At 38.0% G+C, this 27775-nt stretch overlaps 1 protein-coding gene across 1 annotated transcript; it reads left to right on the top strand.

Annotated features, from left to right (window-relative positions):
- LOC140228979 (uncharacterized) lies at positions 1-27775 on the top strand. The gene is made up of 5 exons (XM_072309237.1): positions 1-163; positions 7568-7625; positions 8772-8846; positions 11578-11705; positions 27447-27775. Exons 1-5 carry the CDS (start codon positions 70-72, stop codon positions 27773-27775), a joined length of 684 nt encoding a protein of 227 aa, XP_072165338.1. The 5' UTR covers positions 1-69.

Raw genomic sequence — 27775 nt, 5'->3', positions numbered from 1 at the left:
GGTGTTTTGCATGTTTTGGGACCCGGGGACCACAGATTCTGACAAGTCGTCGTGATACTGAGTCTGAGAATGGCTGGAGACTGCTGCGATAATGGTTGCTGCAACACTCTGTGGAAATATTATTCTCCATTTGTCAGAACATGTGGAGTTGTGGTGGCTGCAGGTTTGTCCATGGAGTTCTATCGATATCTCATGATCAGCGCTCGCTTCGCGTTACCGTGCCGTTGCGTTGGGGCTGGTCGCATCTATGTTGTATGATCTGCCTTTCTGTTACTACAAATGTATACTAGAGTCTACTTAGATAAATCTAACAAGTTAGTCATGGATATCATGACCTGGGCACTGTACCACAACGGTCTTGCACTGTCATATCATGCTGTACACATCCAGATGACCCGACCTGGGCACTATATACCACAACGGTCCAGATGTCGGGGCCCCTGGATGGAGCTGCATTAACTGCGACCAGCCCCAACGCGTACGCGTTGGGGCTGGTCGCAGTTTAGAGCTGCATGGGCCATCATGCATGGCCGCCATACTGCCCATGTCTTGCAATTTGCAGGAATCCCAGGATCAATTTACTAGACAATAGAGGGATCTACCACCAGCCTGACCAGTGGCAGTGACCATGGTTATTTAATAACCGTGCCAACGACAGGTTCCATTTTTAGCTCATCAGTCACTAGCCCGACCAGACGCTGTTACGCTATGCGAAAACAGCGTCTGACGTGCGCGGCATGCAGCCTCGAAGTGAGGAACCTCAACACAACTACAAAACTTAGGAAAATGTATACTTTTCCCCATTTAAACAGAATACTTTACTCACGTTAAATGCATGTTTCTATTACAGAAGAATAGTCCGCCACACTGGGTCCATGGAGACCGCTTGCGATAAGTCCGTGGAACAAATAAAATTACACTTTCTGGCGCAATTCCTGACCGTCGGGCATCGTCGTTGCAGGATTCAAAATGGCGCCTTGACTTATGCGCATGCGTGACCGGATGTGCTCCAGAGCGAGCGCGTGTGCGTTGAAAGTGTCGAACAAACCTTGGCGTCTGCTACACAATAACCGTGGTATGGAGCTCAATGCTCGTCGCCCGACCAGACGCCAGCCGCCGCCAAGCCCAGTACAGTTTATAGCAGTATACTAGTAACCGTGCGTACGCTGCTTGAGTGTAACAGCACGGTCGACAGCGCGACCTTTTGAAAGGGCATTCACATCACGTGACCACCCGATATCTAAACTTGGCCTGGCGTGAAAGATTGTGTACGGTGTGGACATGCTGGATATGATGATCAATTTCGGTAAGTTTCATTTTGTACATTTGAATACTGATAGCATCAGATGTAGAGTAAATATTGAAGAGTATACTCGATGGGTTTGAGGTGACAAAAATGAACGTAAGTATCAAAAGTCAAAGCTATCGTGATACGATTACGTCGCTCTCCTAGTGGTTGGTGGTTGCGCGCGTACAGCCCTGTCGCGACGTATACCATGTACAGCGACTGGGCTGTGTATAGTTAATCAGTCACCTGACACTGCCTGAGCCGAAGGCTCAAATGAGCTATTGGCAAATATGAGTAAAATTTATTGGCAATTGCAATCGCCCTAAAACCCCCTAAAATCAAGGAATCTTTAAAAATCTTCTCTAACGTTAGAACTAGAACTAGAAGTGACAGGGCTTAGATAATGCTATGAGTTAGTACATTGATGACTGTAGTTTCAAGTTTGTTCATGGGATTGGCGGAATCAGGGGTGCCCCCCCCCCCCCCCCCCTCTTTGGGACCCAGGAGAGGGGATGGGGATGGGTCCTAATGGGACCTGAATTGTACATGTTCATCTTCTTTTGGAAAACCTCATGATGAATTTTGACCAAACTTAGCAGGTAGCATCCCTCGGGGGATAGAATCTCAATTCCTTCAAATGGCATCATGTCCCTCTTGGGGGCACCTAGGGCCCCCCCCCCCCCCCCCCCATCAAGGAATAGGCCTAGACTCTATATTAAATCTACTCTAACGTTAGAATCAGAAATGATAAAGCAAAGATAATACCATGAGTTTGTAAATTGATGACTTTAGTTCCAAGTTTGTTCATTGCAGATCAAGGGCTGCCTGCCCCCCCCCCCCCACCCACCCTGGGGTTGAGGAGGGGGTATCCATATATTTACCGGTATATGCAGACCTAAGTTTCCAATGTTCTCAGGTATGAGTGTGCAAGAATGCATGGAAGGTGAAATTGCGATACTCAGGTGAGCGCGTGACCCCCAACTGGTTTATAACTTTGTTACTACTATAGATACTAGGCTAGGGTAGGGTTTTATTTAACTCATTAGATCTATTAACAAGAGTACTAGCTAGACCTTTCGCTGTAGATTTAGTTCATGCATGATGATGTGGTAGAAAGCAGTATGCTCTTTGTAATCTGGCAATCAACTTGCTCAAGTACAAATGAAGTAGAATCTAATCTCCTAGATTCAACAGATCTACGCAGTAGACCAAGGGTAACAGCACCAGTGTGGCGACCCCGCGCCCCGACACTTACCATAGCGTAGTTATATGGGTAAACTTGGCCTAGCAGCGGGTAAATTCGGCCCCTAGCACTGGCTCCCTCATTGAAAGAGGCTGAGTTTACCCAGTCAGATAGAAGGCCTACGTCCGTGTTGAGGTAGACCAAAGGATGCTCTCTGCACTCCACTCAGCAATTGGGACTTTTCGATTTCACGTCCAGGACGGATGTGGCATGGACAGATGGGGAGGTAATGGTCATTTAAAGGAACTGCACATGCTCCAGGTTCTCCAGCATGTCCAACGCCAGAATCGAGAACGTGTCTTAATTCCATTCCCAAGGATTTCACGTCCTCCTAGAGTCCTACAAATGTAGATTCAGAATGTGATAGACGTCATCGCTTGGTGCATCAATTGCCAGCCCGAGCCACTGGAGGGAACAGGGCCATGAAAGTACGTCATTAACGGCGCACACTGAAAATCGAAATGGGTGATAACACCACAGACAAAACAAGTGGACTGCAGCTACAATGTATTTGGAACCGCTCTTGTACAAGAAAGGTGTCTTGTACACAGGATCAAAAAGTCTGTAATGTAACTGATTGACAAATTGCCCTATGTTGATGTACAGTAAATAAGCACTGAACTGATCAGTGTTTTTGTAGTAGCCATGATAAATGAAATCTTGGGTGTACATACTCCAGCAGGATTTGAGCCTATAACAGAATCAAAATTGGCTCATAAATGACAGAGAAGTAGCAAATTGAACATTTTGATCACACACGGACTACCCTCTTTCCCACCTGATACCGGTCTTTGAGGCAAGTTAAGTAGGTGTGGCCCTCCCCCTGGTTTCCTTGGGAGTTCCTGGGTTTGCCTGCTATCTCCAGTATTCCTTCCTCCTTTCAGTTATGAGCATTGAATGCAGGGATGCCAAGTTGAACAAATCTTAGAGTGAGATTTTCATGGCTCGGCATCTCGGCGCGCAAATGTGCGCGTGAGCGAGGGTGTGGGAGGGGTTTTTCCCCCCTGTGGCCTCCCACGGTAAGGAGCTTTTTCAATTTTTAGCTCTTAATGGTGTGATCAGGTGCATACTTAAAGGGACTGTACAGTACTGGTTGAGGTGGGGATTCATGTTTTGAACATTCCTAAGTGAGATAATGAAAAGCCTCTTATGAAATATGAAAGAGCATGTAATTTTAAGAAGGATTCAACGTTTATTTGATGAAAATTGGTTTTCAAATGGCTGAGATATCCAAAAAAGTGCTAATAATAAAAGGCGACATGCCACAACTTTATTAGGATCTCTTTGTTTCACCTTGTTATCTCAATATATCGCAAATATGTTAAAAGCTAAATCCTCACCTTGACCAGAACTGTACACACCCTTTAAGTGACTACTTTTTACTTATTTTGAAAGACAAAAGGGAAATATACCTTCAATTGCAACTATCACTTTAATCTTTTGAGCTATGCTCATTAGTATAGGCCCAAGTTGCAGACTTCGCCCGATGCATGAGAAAAATGGGTGCCATGCGTGAAATCGTGAGATGGCCCCTAAATGCTTGAGTCTCACGCAGAATGCGTGAGACTTGGTAGCTCTGTGAATGCCAGTTACTTTTGCCAAGGGAGTACGACGACTTCTGTCACCAGCCACTAAAAGTTAGGTCTTAGATTCTATCTTAGATGAACAGGCTCTCAGTCCTGTGAAATTTTGATGGAGTAGTCAAGTAGAATACAGTATTCCGGAAAGTGACTTAACCAGGATCCCTAAATTGCCCCACTTTCGAAACTGATATTCCAGAAAATGCCACTGACTTCTAAACTTTAAAGGAACAGTTTTAAAGGAGAAACTGTATGTGTATTAAGAATTCCTTACTTTCAGCCAGCCTGAGATTTTGAGCTAGATGATCTTATCCAGTGTGATTTGAGTACTGTTTTTATCTAAGGTCTTTGAGGGAATGCAACATGCTGCATGCATGTTCAAAGCATGCACAATAGAGGCTTGGTGTTATGAGCCCTTGGAAAGCTCTAATGCATAGTGAAACATTGAAGTATGCAGTGCATATGTCCTTGACCATAGGCTCGTGTGCTTAGAAAAGGACCCACAAAAAACTGCCATACATACTTCTATCAGTTAAAGCATAACAACATTGACATGTTTTCTTCCCCCCCCCCCCCTTTGAGTGTTGCATATTTCTCCTCTTTCGAAGTGACTAATTTCATGTTCTAATGTTCTTGTTTGGTGTCAAGATTGTGCACTGGCTTTGTCCTTACGTTTTTGTTATACTGGAGCTGATCATGGAGGGTTTATATGTTTCTAAAGCTGGAGCTCCTTTAGGTTTTCCATGATATTCTCTAAGTCTACGCTATGAATTGTAGGACAATTTTTGTTTGGCAATGTAATTACTGACAGTCAGAGCTCTTATCAGTACTAGGAGCTCCTCTGGAAACATAGAAATACCAACTGTTACTTTTTTTTGGTAAAACTTTGTATTGTTTTGTATTGTTTTGATTTGATTTTTGCCCAAAATACTGCAGAAAATACTGTTGTTCCGAGATTATGCATGTCTATTACAGGAAAAGTAAAAATACCATTCCCCCCCCCCCCCCCCCAAAGTATGCCTCTTCAGCCCTTCTACAATACTGCAGTGCAATGCTATTTTCAAGGTTGCCATTCCTGAACACTGGCTACTTGATCTTTTTCTGTCATATCTAAAGCTATCAAACAACAGACTGTCAGGATTCGTACCATCTGGATACATTGCAGCTTCATGGGAGGCATTTTGAAATGTGGTGTCAGCTTTATTATGATGCCATTTGTGCTTTAGGCTCAAATATTATATGTCAAAACTCACTGCTCCATGCTCCAAGATAGATCTGGTTATGTAGTAGTGACTCCCATAGACTTCATTAAATTGTAAAAATTGACTACCAGCAAATTGTACACATAAAGGAATACCAACAAATTAAAAAGAAAGTACTTTGGTTTGAAATGAAAGAGGAATTAACATGTGTAGGGCGGCATAGGGTAGTCCATTCCATACACATATTATGTGTGTGATCACTGGCATTGATCAATTCTTGGTGCAAAGATTTTAAGGCTCTAGGATTATTTACAACAGTCACTGTGCAAAAAGGCTTACAATACTCACCAAGCAGCAGCAGTTGGCCAAATAAATTTCTGTCAAAAAGAGTACTACAATAATTTATCTGGCCTTTTTGAAAAATGCAGAGGATTTGTAGTTATAACTGGTGATTCCTGGTGAAGTGGTCAAAATGCAAAATGTGTAATTGATAGATATCTCTGTGGACTTTTGAAATCTATCATGATCTGACAAAACTCCACATTATCCATAGCACCACTCAGGGTCACTGCTATGATTTAAACATGTTGCTCATCCTAAGAGAAGAAAAATGTCTTGCTGTCATACTGTACCTAAAGTTGCTTTAATCCCTAGAAAAATGATATGTATTTTTATGCCTCCGCCACGAAGTGGTGCCGGAGGCATTATGTTTTCGGGTTGTCCGTCCGTCCGTACGTCCGTACGTCCGTACGTCTGTACGTACGTACGTCCGCATTCGTTTACGCGATAACTTGAGTAATATTGACTGGAATTTTACCAAACTTGGTCCAAGTATAAAGTATGATGGGGCAATTACCTGATTAGATTTTGGGTGAAATCGGCCAAAGGTCAAAGGTCAAAGGTCAAGGTCAAATCATGAAATTGTATTTGTTTGCGCGATAACTCAAGACTGGATGAAGCAGCTTTCACCACACTTGGTCCAAGGATGATGTATGATGGGGCAATTAGTTGAGTAGATTTGAGTGACATTGGCAAGAGGTCAAAGGTCAAAAGGTCAAGGTCAAATGCTAAAAATGTTGCTATTTTCCCCATATCTATGCAATGCCCGAAGGTATTTTTTTGAAACTTAGCGTAGACATGTACTACTGTGTAAAGATTCTCCAGAGAGAGTTTCATGTCATAAGGTCAAAGGTTAGGTGAAAATGTTACAATTTCACTTTTCTCGCAAATGGTTCAATGTATTTTCATGGAACTTGGTACATACGCATGTACTGACTGGCAGGGATTATCTAGGGAACTCAGGGGTCATGGGTCAATAGTCAAGGGGTCAAAGGTCAAGGTCAACTCCTCAAAATTTTACTATTTCCCCCATATACTAGTATATTATGCAATGCTTGCATTGTTAGTTTTAAAACTTAATATATACATGTATTACCTAATGGAGATTCTCTGGGAAATTTCCAGCCAGAAGGTCAAAGGTTAAGGGTCAAAGGCCAGGTTTAAATGCAAAAAAAAAAAAAACCTATTTTGTACTGTACTTACACTCTTTCTTCATACCTTGAGAATTACTCAATGCATAAACTTATAAAAGGGACGGTCAGAAGTCAAGTAAAAATCCTCAATTCCCCAAATATGTGTACCTGCCCTCTTAGACAATTATAGCAAACCCAGTTCAAGGAAAGTGAACATTCAAGATATTTCTGACAAACCTGTCATTTCAATATTTTGCCATTTATGTGAAACTGTCATCACACATTGTGAAGACATTGTACTATACACCTATTGGGAGAATCATGCATTATGGCGGAGGCATCAGTCGCCATAGCGACATTTCTAGTTTCTTATTTAATACTACTACTAATAATAAGGTCTTATTTACCCAGGGTAGCCTCTTCAGTGTTGCCACTGCTCTACCAGAGGGCCCTGCCATTATTATTACCCCAGCGTTGCCAGGTACCCATTTATACACCTGGGTCGAGAGGGACATGGTGGGTAAAACATCTTGTCCAAGGACGTAAGCGCTGGGCGGGATTTGAACTCGGGTCCTCCGAGCGGGAGTCGGGAGTCTTATCCACTATGCCACAGCGCCCCCACTGAGCAGCTTATCTGGAATCTCACAGAGGAAATTCAAAAAATTACAGTGGTGGTAACCTTTTTTGCGCCCTCGAAATGTACCTTTCAGATAACAAGTATGTTTGTGATAAATAGCAATATCTTCATGTGATAATTTCTTGCTGTATCTTTTGTCTTGCAGTTCTATGGGCCATTGGTGTCACAAATGTAGCTAGCGATTTGTTCTACATTTATATTTTGTAAGTACTAATATTTTTCTATGTCAATTTCTTATTGTTTCTGTTGCAATTTAAAAATACTTCATACAGTGAAAGATGACATTTCAGTAATGCCATGGAATGACCTGAAAATTTTATATAGCCTCGTCAGGCCAATAAAGTCATGGCCATTGCATGGTAGTAAATCTTGTGGTATATAATACTGGTGTAATTGAATCCTGTATTTCCTTGTAAGAAAAGGAATTTTTGGCTGTGTGTTTGTTTAAGATATCACTTTTAAAATATCTCATTAATTTTAGATACAGAACGTCCTTGATTGCTTAAGTGAAATGGTTCTGCATTCCAGAGAATATTTAGCATTGTGTTCTAGGTAATTGTCAAAAACACAAGGAGTCATGTGTATCTCGCAAATGCTAACATTGAGCAGACTTGTTAAAATGCATATCACATGGGTAAGTCAAATTGCAGTCAGTGAGTGATATGATAGTATATCACTTGTAATACTTCCCAATAGGCAAAACATCCCTTGGAGCATATTGCAATTGGGTAACTTTATTTGTGTAAACATATCCTGGTAGCAAGTGAGGGAATCTGGGGCACACTTTTGATGAAGTACAAGTCACTGTGCACGGGAGCTGTATTTAATTCTGCATAGCTCACAAGTTGCAGCTCTGTGCTATGGATTCTATGCAAATGGCTACCACAGAAACTTCAAGTTGAGAGTATGCATTAATCACAAGGGTAGTTGGAATAACCAATATATCGTAACGAATTTTTATTTCAGGAATTACAAAATGTTATAACATCTGGGTTTGATATAGACTGGTATTTGTGATTTTTGGGAGGTTACAAATCCCAAGAAGAAATAGTGAGATGCAACCTTTCCCAGTAGCTTTTCAAACTCTTGAAATGGATCAGTCTGTATGCTTCCTGCTATGCCAGTAACCATCAAATGAATGATTTTTCAATGCCTTTGACTGAATAATGATTAAAAAAAGAATACAAACAAACAAGAATACACCTTTCATTGTCTGTTTACTCGATAGGGCCAGCTCAACTTACATCAAAGTGTATTTTAATTAACATTATGTAGAAGGAAATGAAGGAAAGGAAAAGCTGTTAATATAGCTCTTTAACCTCTGGTACTGTGTCTTCATTTCTCTACAGAGTGACTGCCTTCATAGTGTCTGTACTAGAACTGCTTATCTTTGTAGCACCATGTTGTGACAGATGCTGTAGCAGGTAAGTTGGAATTCAGTGTGATGAAAGATGGCTACCTGAAGGGGAATTCCATTGTGATGTTGTCAGTTCAAACAAGAAGGGCTTTATCGCCATTGTTGGAGGTATTGAGTTTAAAGGGATCGTATAGATTTGGTTGAGATTTAATTTCAGGTTTCTAACATTTTTTGGTGAGATAATGAGAAACCTCTCATGAAATACGAAAGAGCATGTAATTCTATGAGGAATTCAACGTTTATTTGATGAAAATTGGTTTTGAAATGGCTGAGATATCCAAAATAGAGCGATTGTAATAAAGTGTGGCACCCACGCTTTTTTTACGACTGCTTTGTTTTACTTTGTTTTTGGATGTTTAAGTCATTCTAAACCCGATTTTCATCAAATAAACTTTGAATTCCTCTTGGAATGGTATCCTCTGTACTATTTCATAAGTGTCTTCTTGGTATCTTGCAAAAAGTTGAAAGCCCAATTCTCATCTCCACCAATACTGTATCATCCCTTTAATATTGGTATCATGTTGTAGAACTCAAGCTCTTATACATTATGGTGTCAATTTTTGATTATTTTCAGTTTCAATAAAATGCTGAAAATTAGAACCACAAGGGCACTATTTTACCCTATATTTGGAACAACGCTTATAAATCCTATTTCATGAAAATTAAATGTTTCATTTTTATTTATGCTTAAATCTTAGAATACTTTAGCGCCCTTCTAGTTCTCAGCTGATGATCTTATGCTGGTTCATATGACTACAGAAAAATCAGAGACGTAAATCTGTGAAAATTTAGAAGAAAAAAAATTAAACACAGAAATTAAAAAAAACAAAAACCCAGTAATTGTGTGCCAACAAAATTCCATGTGTGGTCACTAATGCTATAACCTGTATCATTTGAAAGAGCTATGAAAACTGATGAACATGTTACTCCTAACCCCTTATTGTCCCCGCCGAACGAGTTCGAGCAGGGGACTATGAAACGGGCTCCGTACGTGTGTGTGTCCATGTGTCCGTGTGTCCGTCCGTGCGTCCGTCCGTGCGTCCGTCCGTGCGTCCGTGTGTGATCAAAATGTTCAAAATGCTACTCCTTCACCATTTCTAACCCGATTTTGATTCTGTTTGCTTTATATGATAGCACTACATGGGAGCTTTGAAACTTCTATAAAGAATTTCAGTTGTGACCTTTGACCTTGACCTTTGACCTATATTGTACATTTTGCTTCAAAATGCTACTCCTTCGCCATTTCTAACCCGATTTTGATTCCGTTTGCTTTATATGATGGCACTAGGTGAGGGCTTCAAAACTTCTACACAGAATTTTGACCTTTGACTTCTTTGACCTTTGACCTTGATTTTTTGCCTATATTGTACATTGGCTACAAAATGCTACTCCTTCGCCATTTCTAACCCGATTTCGATTCCGTTTGCTTTATATGATGGCACTAGGTGAGGGCTTCAAAACTTCTACACAGAATTTTGACCTTTGACTTCTTTGACTTTTGACCTTGATTTTTGACCTAAATTGTACATTTTGCTACAAAATGCTACTCCTTCGCCATTTGTAACCCGATTTCAATTCCGTTTGCTTTAAGTGATGGCACTTGGTGAGGGCTTCAAAACTTCTACACAGAATTTTGACCTTTGACTTCTTTGACCTCTGACCTTGATTTTTGACCTGTATTGTACATTTTGCTATTAAATGCTACTCCTTCGCCATTTCTAACCCGATTTCGATTCCGTTTGCTTTATGTGATGGCACTAGGTGAGGGCTTCAAAACTTCTACACAGAATTTTGTCCTTTGACTTCTTTGACCTTTGACCTTGATTTTTTACCTATATTGTACATTGGCTACAAAATGCTACTCCTTCGCCATTTCTAACCCGATTTCGATTCCGTTTGCTTTATGTGATGGCACTAGGTGAGGGCTTCAAAACTTCTACATAGAATTTTGACCTTTGACTTCTTTGACCTTTGACCTTGATCTTTTTACCTATATTGTACATTTTGCTACTAAATGCTACTTCCGGCGGGGACATATATTACGCACCGCGTAATTTCTACTTTTCCTTGTATTTTGCTGAAATTCATCCTGCTTTAACCTACTATAACTTTGATTTTCTTTAACTTAACATTGCTTTTACTGTACTGATGATGTAGGGCTTATGACTGTCTCTTCATCAATCTGGGAAATTCATTTCAAAGATGTCCAATACTTTGAACGTATCTAGGAAGGGAAGGATTACATACGTTGATGCATACAGTACAGACAGGTGCACAGATTCTACAATCGTATGCATATGAGAAAATTTGATCAGTCGGTGACAGTTTTGCTTTGAGTCCCACTTACAAGCACTATAGTTGCTTCAAAGGGGCCTCAGCTTTGATTTGTCTGGCATGTGCACGTACCTGTTAATGCATTGTTTTTGCTTCTAATGTGTACATACTGTACTTCTTCATTTCCTCTGCTGAAAAATTGAATTAGATTTAATTGATCTTGTTCTGGGATGACTTGAATGATATCGACTAGCCATATGAGTCGTGACAAAATGAAGACTGGATGCTCACCACAAAGTTGGACTGCCAGAAGTATTCCATGAATATTTCATTACTTTCTGTTGATTACTTGAAACTGATGAGATTATTACTGAAGTATATTGCAATCCAGAAAGAAAATGATGATTGATAGGGACACTAAGTGATTTTATGCTATTGTCTTCTTCTTTCTTTGCCCATTCCAGAGAGGGAAGATGCTATGTCTTCTGGGAGTATATGTCATGGTTAGACAACTGGAAAAGAGCAATTTTATACCTCGTTCTCTCAGTCTTCTGTTACATCAGATATAGACATCCGTTGGCAATTGTTTCAGGTGAGTTACATAATTGTGTGTGACATCCTGCTGAAGATTTTATGGACAGCTTTCTTACAGCTTTATGTTAATCTGTGCTAGACGTAAAACATGCTGGGAAACTGGATAACACCTTAATATACCACTGTATACACCTATTCATTGGCCACTAATTATGGTAATGAATATTAAGCAGCAGTGGTGATTCCAACTTCTTTTATTTTTCAAAGAAATCCATTGTCTAGCATAGAAGATCATAAGATTTGATGTAGGAAATCCTAACACAACAGTAAAATGGAATAAAACATGGATTGTATTTTAACGCAAACAAGGCTTATACAGTGCGTATAGAAAAAAAAAAAAGTAATTCAACTTTGGAGGCCCACTATTTCATAATTGTCATTTATGGGGAGGGCGGTGTTGGTTGTGAGGAAAGGGGAACTCTTCCTCTTTCCATTGATACCTAATCATTTTTACAGATGTCACTTTCATATTCAAGACATGGTTTGTCGCTGCGAGCTATGTGCTGACTATGAAGAGAGAAAAATGGACTATATGGGTTTGCCTTTGTTGGAGTGACCAAGTTATCGGACAAGTGGTCATGCTAAAGGTTCTGGACCACAAAATGTTACAAGAAACCCTAAACACAAACCTGCATTCAAACAGGCTGGCCTATTTGACCACTTTCATTGACAGATCTCATCCATTCATTGAGACATTCATTGTTCCTTCATGTGACACTCAAACTTGGAAAAAGTGCAATTTGTCACCAGTCTTTAAAGTTCATGTGCTGAGTCATACATGACATTTATCAACATAATTAGGTACCAATGGAAAGAGGAAGAGTTTGTCTTTCCTTACAACCAGCATTGTGCTCTCCATAAATGACATAATGAAATAGTAACCCTCCAAAGGTGGATTACCTTCTCTTTTTTTTTTTTTTTTTTGATACGTACTGTATGATGTTATGATATTATTTCTTCCCTTTGTAAAATTAAACAACAATTAGTATAAAACTTTTTCTGTATTTCATGGTTGTATGTATAAGAGTGCGTGTGATGCTTGCCATAGATGACAGAAGAAGAAAGTGTTAGTCTATCATGCATGAAAACATGAGTTTCATATCAGAAAATAAGAAAAGCGTTAATGACTACACTCACACTCAAGTCCTTGGAGAAAATAAGACCGGAGCAATTGTCGCAGGAGCAAATGTCGTGTCACCGTATCTGGATTTGACTTGTTGATAAGAGAATCACTGAAATTGGGTTTATAATCCTGAAAATTATCAAACTATTCTTGTCTCTAGGGAGATTAAACTCTGTGATTTATGGGCTTGTAGTCTACTTTTATTCTTTTCTAGGATTTTGAAACAGAAACAAATAAAGCCCAGACAGCCTACTCATTGTGACGTAATTTGAAAAGACATCATTTCTGATGCTCTAGTGACAGTTGCACTTCCCAGGGTAATGTAGTTTATCTCAAACACAGACAGACAAGTTGTGAGGGGCCATTTCTCCCTGCTCTACACTGTAGCTTGGCCCTGTGCTAAATTTGCATGAGCATGATCAACCATCTCCAAATCTATAATTAGCACAGAACAGGTGTAAGTCTTTCTTCAGGGAATTAAATCAGAGTGTACTGCCGTCCTGTTCGAAGCAGATTGTATTAGGCTGCTATACAGCTCCTAGCTTGAAAGGTAGATTACCAAACAAGAGAGTAACTGAGACATCAAACTTTCTAGACAGTAGTTATTTCTTTGTGAATCAGTTATCTTATTTCATTATTTCTTTGTGAATTAGTTGTTCTATATAGAGAGTAGTTATTTCTTTGTAAATCAGTTATCTTATAAAAAGTTTTTTCCCAACTAAGACAGAAAAGTACAGATATTTTTCAGTGCATGGCTTATTCTGTCTAGCGCTAATCATACATGTTATAGAAATCTCAAAGCTTTACATATTAGTTCTTTCCATATCAGTTGGTGGATTATTTGTTATTTAGAAGCAGTAGGTGATAACATACAATGTGACACTTTGTACAGAGTTGACACCTTTTTACTTCTCTGCTTGTATCTGGCAAAATAAGCTGCAAAACATATCTTTGATAAAATATGTATACTCTTGAAATGAAGAGAAAATATGTCAAATGTCACAGGAGGTGCGGTGGTTAAAGACCCAGTAATGTTGGGATACCATGAAGTGGGAAGGCTGACCCAGCTCAGATATTTGAGAAGCCTCGTAATGAATTGTGTACGGAGTTTATATCAGAGATCTCTATGTGAGTATACACACAGCCAGAGAATCTCAACTGGAGTTGACCGTTACCAATTGCTTTGATACGTGCTGACCGGTGTTTTCTAACGTACCGTGGTGGGCAGTGAATGAATTGGGCCACCTACAATGTATGAATCCATACGCTACTGGGTCTTTAATTGTGAAAAGCCTGTCCCTGTGAACTGATACTGTATACGCAATATATTTCGCGAGTCTAAATTTTCATGAATCGAGAATTCCTGACGATTTCGCGAGTGGTTAAATTCGCGATTATGGAGTCCTGTACTGAATGGAGAAGAGTACACGCGTATGTCACATTCACATCGGGATCAGTGTCAATATTTTCGCATGTCTTTAATTTCGCGAATAGCACCTGACTCGCGAAATTCGTGAAAATAAAAACCTTCCGAAATATTTGGCGTATACAGCACTCTTTGCATGATGATAATTGCAGGATGGTAAACTACATGCAGGAGTAGAAAGAATTCTCTGGCTCACACATACACACATACACAAATACACACATACACACACATGACTGCAGCAGGGAGCATTTCCCTTCATTGTTCCCATCCCTTTGCTCTTGTCACAGAACGGCTGTGTAGTTGAATGACATCTTGCTATTTAACATTTTGCTACTGCCTGCAATATGTATAACACGCATAAAACCATATATATGCATATACAGCATTCACTGTAGTACCAGCACAATCTGCCTGGACTATTTTCAAGTAATACTGACTGTATTTTGTGCAGAACGGAAATAAAATGGTACTCGTCCCATGCATGTAGTGAGTATGTATTACAGTGAGTTAGCAAAAACTCTCAATGAAATTTAATCAGCATATATTCCCCATTTATTCTCTTCATTTCCTGCACCAGCCTTCTGCAATGACCATAACTTTAAAATTGATAGAAGTAATTATTTTTATTACATTGTATTTGCATACTGGTACATCTTCTATAGCTTCTAGACGGTATTATGCTCTCTAATTGATATTTCTGTGGACAGAAATGACATAGTCAAAAGCTAACTTGGACAAATTCACATTGACTATTTGAGATGCTTGTGTCTTTATCATATATAACACAAAGTACAACATCTGTGTACCATACAGATGTTATATAATCTATGGAAGGTAACTATAAGTAGTTGTTGTAGCATCATGGAATGCTAGATGCTTACACTATGGTAGCCAACTGAACCACCTCATCATGGAAGGTTTGTACCAAAGTACATGAAAATAGCATTAGCTTTAAAGCAGAATGTGAAAATACAATTCTACAAGTCATAATTTCTTCTTTTTTTCTCTCTCTTTTGATTTGGTTGTACCAACAGCATCACAGCATCTTCATATGAGAAAATTGATAACTCAACCCCCCAGATGAGGTTTTACATTGCACTATTAACCCGTTGAGGACGGACTGATTTTGTTTCAACACGCATTTTCCATAGACACCTGCCCGAGTATACTCGGGGACTCGTCCTCAACGGGTTAACACAGCGTAAAAGCGTATGTCTGGGCAATTCCTTGTGTTTGCCAGTCTGTATAACAGTGGGTCGTCCTTGCATGAACTGACATCTTTATTTTATTTTTTTTATTTATTTATTTTTTTTAATTTAAGAATATTTCAAGTTACTGCTTTAGTAGTTTTAGTAGCACAAATATCTGGTAATACATTTTAGCCACTCTCTCTCAGGGCTCGACACAGTCAACGATAAATTTCGTGGCCCAACACCAATTTTTAGTGCCACGGGCCATCGGGTCACTGGGCCAACAGGCCACAGAGCCACAGCTAATGTTGAGCCCTGCCTCATACAATGTAAATTAGGTTCTTGCTGTCTGAAACAACTTGCTTCTTGGTGACGAGAGATGAATGGTTTTACTTCACCTCACAAAGGGCACCCTTATGGCAGTATTAAATTTCCTCTTCACAAATTCATGTTGCATGCAATTAAGCATTCAATACTATTAATTTTGCAAAATTAAAATGCATTCCTACATTCCTTGTTTAACAGTACATTTCATGTTCTCATAACATGCACAAGTTTTAAATACTTAGTGATAAAAGTGAATGATGAATAGTTACAAATTGCTGTTACATAGACCCTAGTGGGGATTGGCAGGTTACAGTATTCAGTATGCATAATGAACCGATTGCCAGCATGGGCAGGTGTACTGTTGTGTCATATTCATGTGAGGCTGAGGTGATCTCATGAGTCTGCCATATGGCATTCCCTTCTAGTTTACCCATGTGCCACCAGCATTGTTTGTTGGTTCTGTGAGTGTGTTTGTGTATACATTTTGTGAGCAGTACTTGTAGCTCATTGATTTGTGTATCTTCATGAGTGTTCTATTCATCATAACCATTCATGTTGTACTGATTCAACAAAATCAAATATTTACCGGGCATCATTGTTACATTGTATAAGAGAAACTTCATACATCGGGTATCCAGTAATGTGAAGGCATGAGACAATGTTTGAAATTTTGAAAGTGTGTAGGAAAGGTATACATTTGTATTATTGATATTGTTATTGTAATGGCCAAATGTCAACAGTCAGATTGTAGGTCATCAGTTAAAAAAAAAGAAAAAAAAATCAGTAGTGTGATATTAATCTTACTTTGCATAACAGGGGAAATATGAAGTACAAGGTAATGTATATTATTTGTGCAGGAATACTCAAATTTATTGTTTTATGCATTTTTATTTAAAGTCAAGGTATGCATTAAATCTTAATAAGTCCACAGTTTAGTTTATAGCATTCTGTCCACCTGCAGTGCGTTGGCATAAGTCCTAGATCAAAATATTGGTATCTTCTCAGACCTAATTTGCTACATGATTAGTTTTTGTGAGAGAGCTCTGGGAATTTCAGGAGAAACGTCTTGTTTTTATTAAAGTGAAAATATACCAAAGAATGTGGCATACATCCAAAAAGTGATGTTTTGGTCATGAGGTTGCCTCATGAATTCATTGATGTGTGACAGTGGTAGAAAGAAATTATTCATCTTCAACCAGGTTTTCTTTTCCCAAACTGGTTTAAGAATTTCTCTTAGCCCCCAAAACTCGAATGGCTTTAATAATGCATCTGGTCACACATTCGCTCAAATACCATTCCCTCCCACAGTAGTGTACATCCCTCTGTAATTTCTGACTGCATTTATTATCATTAACCCATGGCTTAAATGAATCAGATGTCCCATGCATGAAGCCTTATGTGGGACTTGTGATACGTACATCAGAGGCTATGGCTTAATTTTGTCACCAGTTGTGTGCAGGGAAGTCCTTTGCCAACACTGTGTAGCATTCATGAACACACAGACGACACATTACACACACAGCGCCAATACAAGTCACACCTACTGTGCTCTCATAGCCTAACCCACCTACATACTAATAGTCTCCATGCCTGTGTTTACTATCAAAATATTGACTAGGACCAAACAAGTGACCAACCAACTACTTAATTTGCCAGATTTTTTTTTTTTTTTTTTTTTTTTGGGGGGGGGGCATTTTTGTGTGGGAAAACAAAGAAGGCATCCAATGTAAATGACTTATTATGTTTTGCAAATTTTAGATTAAATATTGTTGACCACAGTGACTTCATAACTTATTGACACAGAATTAAAACTATCTTTGAATCTACTCAGAAATTATCTTCAATCATGTTCATTGTATGAAATGTCCACCAAATGTGTGATATGTTTATGACATATTGCTCATCATGTACTGTTTACTTTGTTTTGATTTTGATACAAACTGACTGACAAAATGCTAAACACATTTTATCGCTATAGGTCATTGAAGACACTTACACAACAAGTTTGATACTACATGTATTTTAGATTGTGTCCAGTACATACATGGAATTATTTCTTCTCTCATCTGCTTAATCAGTCAGAGGCCAGAATGGATTTTCAAAAGTATTTTGCCTAAACAAAACAGAGAATCAATGAGATTACACTTATGCTTCCCAAATACAGTGTACCTTGTGTGCAGTTAGTTCTTTCTGTCCATAATATTCCAATTAAAATCTTGTTTAAATACTTTATATGTGTGTGTGGTTTTGGGTTGTTTTTTTTTTTTTAATGTGTGTATGTGTGCGTGTGTTACATGCAGATGGAAGAAAGTTTCATGGTGGAAATTTATTGCACAGCCAGGCAAATGTTCTCAAATTTCTCGCTGATAGTGATATTAGAATTTCTGATGCTCATGGCAAGAAGTCACATAGGTTTGTCATACCAGTCTGTTTGCGAAAGACGTGCTGGGTATGATGCTGCTGTTCTACTTCATTAGCAAGTCCTGAATAATTACTAGACACTTAGAAACCATGAAATGGCACACAATGTGGTCATTGTATGTCAGTTTAATCAAATTTATTTGCTAACAGCAGTGTTTAAAATTCACGCAAGTCCTTTTGTCTCCATATATCTCTGTGAGGTACTGATATCTCCTAAATCTGCTGATGAAGTATTGCTGGTTATTTGTCATATCCACACCTGTTCATCATGTCCGCATAATATTTTAGCTGGTAGAGTATGCTGTTCATTGCATTCGACAGGTTATTATGTAGTATCTGTAGACAAGCCTTTGGAAGACAGTGTTGTAGCTAACATTGCTGAATATTTGCAAACTAACCTTGCCTCTGCCCCTATACCATTCCCTTTAAATCTCATTTGTATGGCCCCAGGGAACCATTTTAGTAGAGAGGACTATAGATAAATCTAGCAAGTTGAAACTTATGCAGTTGCTATGGCAACAGTAGTGGAACTATCAATTAGTTGTTAGCAATGAGCTTATTTCCACAGTAAAGTGTAGTCAGTGCAACTTACCATTGTAGCAGATAATGTCTTTGTGAAACTGGCTGTTACACTACAATGTAGGTTTTGCAGACAAAAGAGAGAGAGAGAGAGAGAGAGATACCATTTGTGTATTGCAGTTTTATTGTATAGAACAAGATGTCGTATCAAGCTATGCCTTGGGTACCTTCAACAGAGGGAGATTGAACACAATTTTTGCAGAAGTTGACATGGATGCAAATGCAAATGTTATAGAGCAAAGTTATCTCGTAGTGAAGTCTTTTAACTGGTACACAATATCAGCTGACTGCATGTAAATACATGTGTATCACTCAGAAAGTCAAAGTGCTAGAAAATCAGTCTACATATAAAGAGAGATGCAAATGAAATAATTCAAAATACAGAAAGTCTGAATATATTGCTAAATTTGAATGTGTTCAATGGGGCTTACACTTTTCAAATTTATACATATGTGTTATTATTGAACACTGGAAAAAATCCACAGGTCAGTAATTCTGTCCATGCAGTACAAATGTTAGTAGATGTGAAGGAAACAATGCAGTAAGCTCAGATTTGCACACATACTCGCAGGAATAATAGGCGTGTTTGTTGCATGGCTCAATAGGATTTGTACCAATGCCTCTGTAAATCGAGTGCCAGGGGTATAATGTTAGCCTTGTGATCATTACTGTATTCCTGTGCGCCATCTTCATGAAAATCTCACCAACCTCACTTCCATCTCTGCTAGCCAAAGTGGTGTCTGTTGAACTAGATCATAACCTCATTCTACCTAACACATGTATATAAATTCACAACTGCATCCTATGTTTTCTCCTCTTTTTTTTATTTTTTATTTAATGAGTAGCCTTCTTCCCGTGGTGTGATTTGTTCAGTTGTTTTTGTTTTCTATCTCTCCTTGGTTCTCACTCTAACCCCACCCAGGTTCTATTCTAATCTTCCTGGCTGTTTTATACATCTTCCGTTATTACTACGATGGTTACACGGAGGAGCAGCGTTCTGTTCGGAGGGACCAATATAGCCACCTTAACATCTAGAAACTAACACACCATGGGGCATACAAGTTAGGCCAGTACTAACCATTTCTTATCACTCTCATGGAAAGCAAAGTTTACCCACTTCCAGTGAAAATCCATTCCATTTCTTCTGGATGACTAGTGAAATCAAAGAAACCGTGCAATTAAATTTATTAAAAAAAATATAAAAAAATCAGATTTATAAAGTGGGTGAGTTATAGAATTTGAAAGTTGAGTATATTTCCCAAAGAGTATCATTTGGAAAAATGTGATGGAGATTACATACACTAATAATGTTATTGCTTCTATACAATTGCACTTTCTCATTAGTGAGTACATGAAAATATTGTAAACTTAATGCTGATGACTTTATCAGTAGTTTAGGATTTACAGCTCCCTCCCTCTTTTATTGGTCATTACAACTTTACATGCATTTCATGCAGTGGTCAATATTTATTCCTTTTGATATTACTTTGGAAAAAAAAAAAATATTAAAGATTTATGAGTACAGTGTATGTCAGAGAGTGTCAGATGAAGATATCACCATCTTATAATTTGCATACGTGTTGATGCTGCCAATATCAACAACACTATTTATAGTGAATACCCATACATTAGATTTAGGTAGTCGGTGCATAGAAAAGACATTCACAAGTATGTTGTCACATTGGTTGCTACAATGTGTGCACTGCTTAAACACTCATTGTATTAGCATTTGATATATTTTGTTTTGGTATGTGGTATTTTTGCTGGTACTGGTAGTTGTGGAAATGTTTTTGGTGCTGGTTTTACATTTGGGTTTGCTCTGTTCAGAATACATAATCAGTTTCTTCCATTCCTTCCTGTACATGTTTAATTGCTTTTTTATTATGTTTTCAAGGTGAAATTTACATACTTCTATTGGATCATCATATGATCACAAAGAAAAAGAGAATCTCACATAAAAACGAAACAAAAACAAAATAAAACAAAATGTCAATAGAAGGTTTATAAATGTTGTTCATGGAGTGTGAAACTTGAATGGTACTTCAGTACAGTATATAAAAACTGGAGTTGTGAAATGTTGTTTAATGAGTAACTTGTTCTTACTGAAATAAGACTAAACAAGCACTAAAGGAAAACAATTACAATTGTGTCCAATGAAAAAGTATACAGTAATATTCAAACATATCATATTAACCCTCTCATTTTTTGACATAGATTCATTAGAAACTGACATCAAGATGGTCCAGAAATCACCTACATTGTACAATATGTCAAAGTTCAGCTGTATTGCAGCTAGTGGTAAAATACAGTACTCTCTTTTTTGTGGCGTCTGGAGGCTTTTCCTTTAAAAGAGTGCTATAAAACCAAGGTAATTTTGCGTCATAGAGGAATTCATTGTCTCTACGAAATAAAGATGTCCCACACATATCACTTGTTACACACCTATATCCACATGCAGTGAGCTAAATGTTGTATTTCTCCCACAATAGCTGATATGGAAGCCGCTATCTACAAACTCTTCTAATTCAAAATGTTTTATGGCATGTTAGAATTACCATCACTATCATTATTCACTTTCATAATAAGTTATTTGTCCTTGGTAAATTTCTGTTACACCCTGGTAGTAGAAATAGGAAATTCAAGCATTTGAAGAATCTTTTTAATACATGGATTTAAAGTATAAAAAATGCATGTTTTGTTGTGGTTTTTGTCAGCTGGTCATACTGTTGTAAGTTATAAGTTAAAAAATGCATGTTTTATTGTTGTTTTTGTCAGCTGGTCATACCGTTATAAGTTATTCAGATTTATTACTACTTACTAAATGATCAAGATTATAAGCAAATTTTTCATTCATTTGACAGGACAAAATCAAACACACACACACACACACACTTACACTTAAATGATTAACGCATCAGCATGGCAGTTTGCACATTTATTTATTTCTTTGACATGTAGTTGTGTAGTAGAATTTATTTCATTTCGTCAGTTTCTCTGTTTTTCATAAAGGGTTTTTTGTCACAAGTAACTCTTCTGTCTGCGGTAGTCTTCTACTTTGTATGATCTGAAATGTTTGGGTATGTTTTCCTGAAGACTCTTTGCTTAAAACAGAATAGTTCAGAACTAATAATGCAGCAATTGAACAAATCGTATGTATATACAATAATTTTACAGACGATGAATCAAGAATAGATGTGACAATCTGTACTATGTATTCTTGACACATCCTCCTGAGTAGCTTTATCAAAAGTGTGAATGCATATAATGTTTACTTTTTCTTATCTTGCCGTTAGAAGTTGAACACTGATTAAATCAGTAACTTTCATTCTTGGGTAACAAGGCCAAGGATGATTGATGTGAAATTGTTACATTTGTAGAATTCAATAGTTCAACATTTGTCTTTCTGTAGGATATTTATGATATCTATATATGGCTGTAAGTACGTAGACACTGCCTCTATGTTTTTGTAGTTTATAGCATAGTCTCATGCTTCTTGACCAGAGGTTCAAATGAATGTTTAAGAACATTAGTTCCTTCAGACAAAAAAGAAATAACAATTTTTGGTTGTGCAATTGTAACTGAGTGAAAGAGTACTAGTATCCATGCATGTGACAGTAATAAGAGCAAGAAGGTCAGTTTAAATTATCCACGGAATGATATATGGATTTGGTGCTGCCATTCAAACAGTCATAGTTACCTCCTTTCATTGTTTTTCTTAAGATATTTATTCATCTATTACTACGATGCTACCAACCAATTTTCACTGAAAATAACTTTTTTTAAGATAAGGTTGAGATGCTTTGAATCCAAAGAAGTCAGGCACAGAGTTTATGTGCATGCTCTTGTACAAGTTCACAAAAGTATAATCACTAATTTTTTTAAAGTATGTAAATCAATTCAATTTTGAAGTGTGGTTGCATGGCCATGTGTGGTGTATGTTAGGTTGAATATTAGAATTTAGATACAGTACTGTGTCATAGAAAAATTTATCTTCTCAGAAAAAGATAGGTTAACAGAGGGTATAATATGTGGAACCAGAGTGAACATTTCTTTATGTGCCTTGACAGGTGTCAGTTGCTTGCAAAACTAGATTTGATTTCAAAAAAAGTGAAATATAAACAATGAGATTTAAAGATATGACAATAATGATAGTGAATAACAATAATCAATCATTATAATTCAATAATAATAATAATGATAATGATGATAATAATAATAATAATAATAATAATAATATTAATAATGATAATAATAGTAATAGTAATGATAATAATAATAATGATAATAATAATAATAATGGTAATAATAATAATAATAATGATAATATAATAGTTGTTAATGTAAATTGTAATTTATATGATCAGAAATTAAGGTTCATCTGTATACTTGAGTACAGATAAATGGTCAGTGTTTGATTATGGAAATTCTGAGAGCTAGGAACAGTTGTGATTTTATTCATGGCGAACCAGAAATGTGAGGATGATATCAATTTGAAGTACAAATTATTGGTTCTTGTCATTCTCCTAAACTGGAATATATCATGTCAAGTCAACATAATGAGAATCAAGTTGAGAAGATTAGTAATGTGGCATTGTCAACTAAAATTGAAAGCAGGATGTCTAGCCCTTTGAAAATGAATCTAGTTTGCAGTGTGATACCACTACAAACAGCACAATGATACTATCAGTCCATGAGATGTACAGAGATTGTATAATATCTAGTGTGCTTCCCATTATTGAGGGTTTATTTGAGTGCAAAATATAAAAGAATGTGCCAGTCTCTATTACGAGCATTCCTTGTATTTGTAAAATAAACATTCCATGTTCTTTGCCAATTAAAGTTTGAAATCTTCTTACAGCAATTGATCTGCATGATTTGTTTCATTCTTTAAGCTCATGAATTCATTTCATTGTGATGTGAAAACACCAAGAGAAGATTGTTTATCAAAGTAGAAAATTATTTAGGTACAGTTATGTAGTAAAACAATGAAATCTGTAAAACTATTTCAAAATAGTTTCCCGAGCTGGTTGGAGGCAGCTATGGAACCTTTCATGTTAGCCACTTTAATAGCAGAGCTTTTCAAACACCACAACTGAAGTGCCTTGTATGTGAGCAAACATATTGCACGGTTTTGTTGTGATCTCAATGATGGGAAATCTTGTGATTAAGTTAGAAGGGAAAACATGAACAAACTATACCTGGTATTCATATTTTCTTGTCCCTCCCCCTCTAAAAAAGGGGGAAAATAATTTTTTTATCAATATTTGACATTATAATATTTAGTCAGTGTACAAATATTCAGTCAATGCAACAAAAGGTGAAAATTGATTCTTCCTATTGTTATGAAACAATACATTTTGGTTGTTTTCACAGGCAATGCAAAACAATGTGCTATGGATTTTACTAGTGACATGGTCACATGCAGAGCATGTTCTGCAGTGAAAAGAAATTAGCTTCCTAGCTAGGATATGATATCCTACCATTTCTCAAATTAATCCATTATCAGATTGCTGCCAGTCTATTAAAATCTATGAAATAAAGCTCCACTCCAGTAGCCATGGCCTCAAACCACTTGTGGTCCATCTCCATGATCCATGAAGTTGTCCGCAATAATTAAAACCCAATAAATTGCATCCAGGAAATAGCCACTCCATGAATAGTTGCCATGGTTACTGCAATTATTACAACTTGCAGTAATTGCTAACATCTGTACGAAATGGACCCCTGTGGTGGTAGACGGATTCCCAGGGCTTGCAGAGTCTGACATCAGTTTAGTTGGACTGTTTTTACCTGCCTCCATTTTGGTGGCTTCAGAATGGGCCGTGTGTTAGCATTTTTGTAGATCTGTGTAATATGTGTCCACACTGACTAATCTGAGATGACTAGGTTTTTTACACATGTGAAATTATTTACTGACATTCTAAATTGTCACAAATCTACAATATTTGCATACATTTACAATGTATGAAAATCATTCACATTTATTTTCTTGTGTACCACTCACTGCTTTCAAACTCTGAGACCTTCCAATCTCCCCCCCCCCCCCTCATTGTATTAGCTAACGAGTCTTTAGGCATACTGTAAAAGTTGAAATTTTCACGCATTTTGCGCAACCAGAAACTAGCGCGAAAATAAAAGCACACAAATATTTTTGCTTGCCATATATGTTCCTGTACTTACTGTCTTGATACCGCGGAATTAAAAACACACGAAACTCATCTTACCAGGCCGAGCGCGAAAAATTAGTCGTGCGAAAATATCCACTTTTACAGTATGTACATGTATCTGTTGTATATTGCTCTTAACATTGATTTTGTCCATTAACTGTATGGTGCTTCCCATTAAGTTGATTGAATTATATTTCATGGAAAAACAACACACAATCATATTACAGCACAAAAGTTAATGCTAAAATTAATACATTAATCTGTGTGTGTGTATGTACATGTGTGTCATGTTTCAATTGTGGATTATAGCTGCTTCGCTAGCCAAGGTTCAATTAAGTCAGTGGAGCTAGAAAAAAAAAATAGCACAGACCGTCTAGTAATTATGCAATGGGTTGCTCTATAAACATTACTCATTCACATCGAAGCACACAAATCACAGCCGCTCAAAAAATCTTCTGACTTCCAACCGGGACTGATTGGTCACATTTGGTCGTAAACAGGCATGTACACATGTACAGAAAACGAGAGTACATTGGATTGAGTGCAACACTCAATGTGGCATGATGTAAGTTTGCATTGTGAGATTTTTAGAGAGACTCGTCCACTTCAACTCGTGCGATCATTTTCTCATGTATCTCAAGTGAAAGGGAACGGGTTTTTCCTTTGACTCATCTCATATTCGACTTTGCAACTCACCCAAATTTTGTTGTATGTGAATGAATTGGGGGAAAAATCCTAGGACCTTTTTGACTCATTCATCTTCTGCTCACATGGAGAGAACAGTCCGACCTCGATTATCCAGACTTTTCTGTTATCTGGACACCCCCAAGCAGTGAAGACGAGGGGAAAAAAAGTGATTTCAAACACAACTGAAACTCCTAATGTACAAAACTCGCGCAATTTACTTATGATATTCCCTGCAGAAACAATGAATTTTACAGTGGAATACTTCAATTTCATAAATATGATTTTTAAGTAGGCTGGCATATATATTAAAATTCTGTTGTGGTGTGCGCTATGCAAGTGGGTCGGTAGCCTTTACTTGTAGTTGTACCCATTGTACAGTCAACCTTGCCTAAGTTGACCCTATCTGGACTGAAGAAATAGCTTCAACTTAGAATATTTGACTTATGAGGGATGAGTGAAGAGGACTCGAAAAGACCTTCTACTTAGGTCAAATTTATTATTCGACTTGTGCGAGGTCAACTTCAGCAAGGTTGACTGTACATAAACACTGTTTCTCCCATATCCGGCCAAATTGCGTATTTGGATAGACACCGGTCCCTCCATGGCTAGATAACAGTGGTCGGACTGTACTGTATCCTGTGTAACACAACCTAATACAGTGCGCTGCAAATCTCTTCTGGAGAACTGAGTGGATATATGAAAAGGGTGTTCTACAATAAAGATATCATAAATCACTGTACATGGAAGCTTACTGATATGCTATACAGCATCTATCTATAGATACAAAGTGTGATGTAAGCCTTCCAGATGTACATTGTATTTTGTATGTGGTACATCCACTTATTCTGAATTTGTTGGTTTATGCTGACTTTCCTTCCCCCATCCCCTCCAACTCTTTCCTTTTGATCCAGGTATCTAGCAGGGCCTGCAGAGCATTTTCATGGGGGGGGGGGGGGGGGGGGGGGAGGGGGGTCCACTTCCGGGTTTCATAAGCTAGCCAGTATTAAAGCAAAGAAAAAAATTCTAGTGCTACTTCTGAGTTTCTTCGGCTGACAAGCAAAAAAAAAACAAACCCAAAAAAACTTCAAGGTCTCTATCTATTTCTTGTAGGGCCACTTACGCACTTCCAGGGTAAACAAAGTTGGGGGGGGGGGGGCAAAGTGGTGACACCGTATGTATTCCCCCCCCCCCCCCCCAGTTCTACCGGCCATGTCTAGTTTGATGAAGTCTTCTAACACATCCAGTCCGTAATCATGACCTCTGGAACTTCGGAACACTTTAAACAACCTCTACATTCATGCTGATAAAATGAGTTACTCCATTGTGATTTGTACAATCTGAAGCAAATTTATATGCCGCAGCCAGTTCTGGTGTCAAACATTTGTGTCGATCATTGCATCCATGTAATATATTCGACAAATAGTTAGCATAAAAGATTTAGTGAAAATTGTGTTCATTCTCACTGATTTACAGTTAGTAACTTTCCTTGTGAAAGATGTCTGTCAACATTAATTATTTTTATCTCTATATCAGAAGTGTCAAGATGGTTTGCTCTGAGATAGATCATTGCATACAAACATATGCAGTTCTAGTGCTAATTCGCTGATAAAAGTTTTGTCTTTAGATATTTTTGTGGCTTTGCCATGGTTGTAAGTTTATTTTTCTTTATCAGGGAGTGAGTGAGATACTTGTACAGTGTGATATCACATTGCTGAGACTTTGTTAGTTTTTTTCTCTTTTTTGCTGCACGAGGCAATATTGCTAATATTATAAACTCTTGTCTTCATTTTTACTTTCAAATCCATTATTACCATAGGAGCAATCCTAGATGGACTAGCATTGGTCTACATCATCAGAACCTACCGCATCCGGCCTGAGGATGACCTAGAAGAAGAGGAAACCGGCCAGACACGGGTTGGTAGCCGTACCTACGGCCGCTTCCACAATGAGGATGCAAAACAGAGTATGGCCACCCCAAGCACCGCCTCAGAGGAGTCGAGGCAGAGCCAGTACCGGTCGGAGAATGAGGCACGGTATCCCGGCGGGGAGGTGGAACCAGCACCCCCAAACCCGTTTGAAGGGGAGCCCAAAGATGACGAAGTAGATCCAGCAGGAGATGCAGGGCTTACCAGATATCCTCCTTAG

Source organism: Diadema setosum, chromosome 5, assembly GCF_964275005.1.
Source record: "Diadema setosum chromosome 5, eeDiaSeto1, whole genome shotgun sequence".
Lineage (NCBI taxonomy): Eukaryota > Metazoa > Echinodermata > Echinoidea > Diadematoida > Diadematidae > Diadema > Diadema setosum.
The sequence above is the reverse complement of the archived record's forward strand: the minus strand, read 5'-3'. Positions and strand labels throughout refer to the sequence as shown.

Coding starts and splice junctions, on each gene's coding strand:
- LOC140228979 (XM_072309237.1), top strand. CDS start 70: ATGGCTGGAGACTGCTGCGATAATGGTTGCTGCAACACTCTGTGGAAA. Junction 164..7,567: donor TGGAGTTGTGGTGGCTGCAG/GTTTGTCCATGG, acceptor TTTGTCTTGCAG/TTCTATGGGCCATTGGTGTC. Junction 8,847..11,577: donor TGTGACAGATGCTGTAGCAG/GTAAGTTGGAAT, acceptor TGCCCATTCCAG/AGAGGGAAGATGCTATGTCT.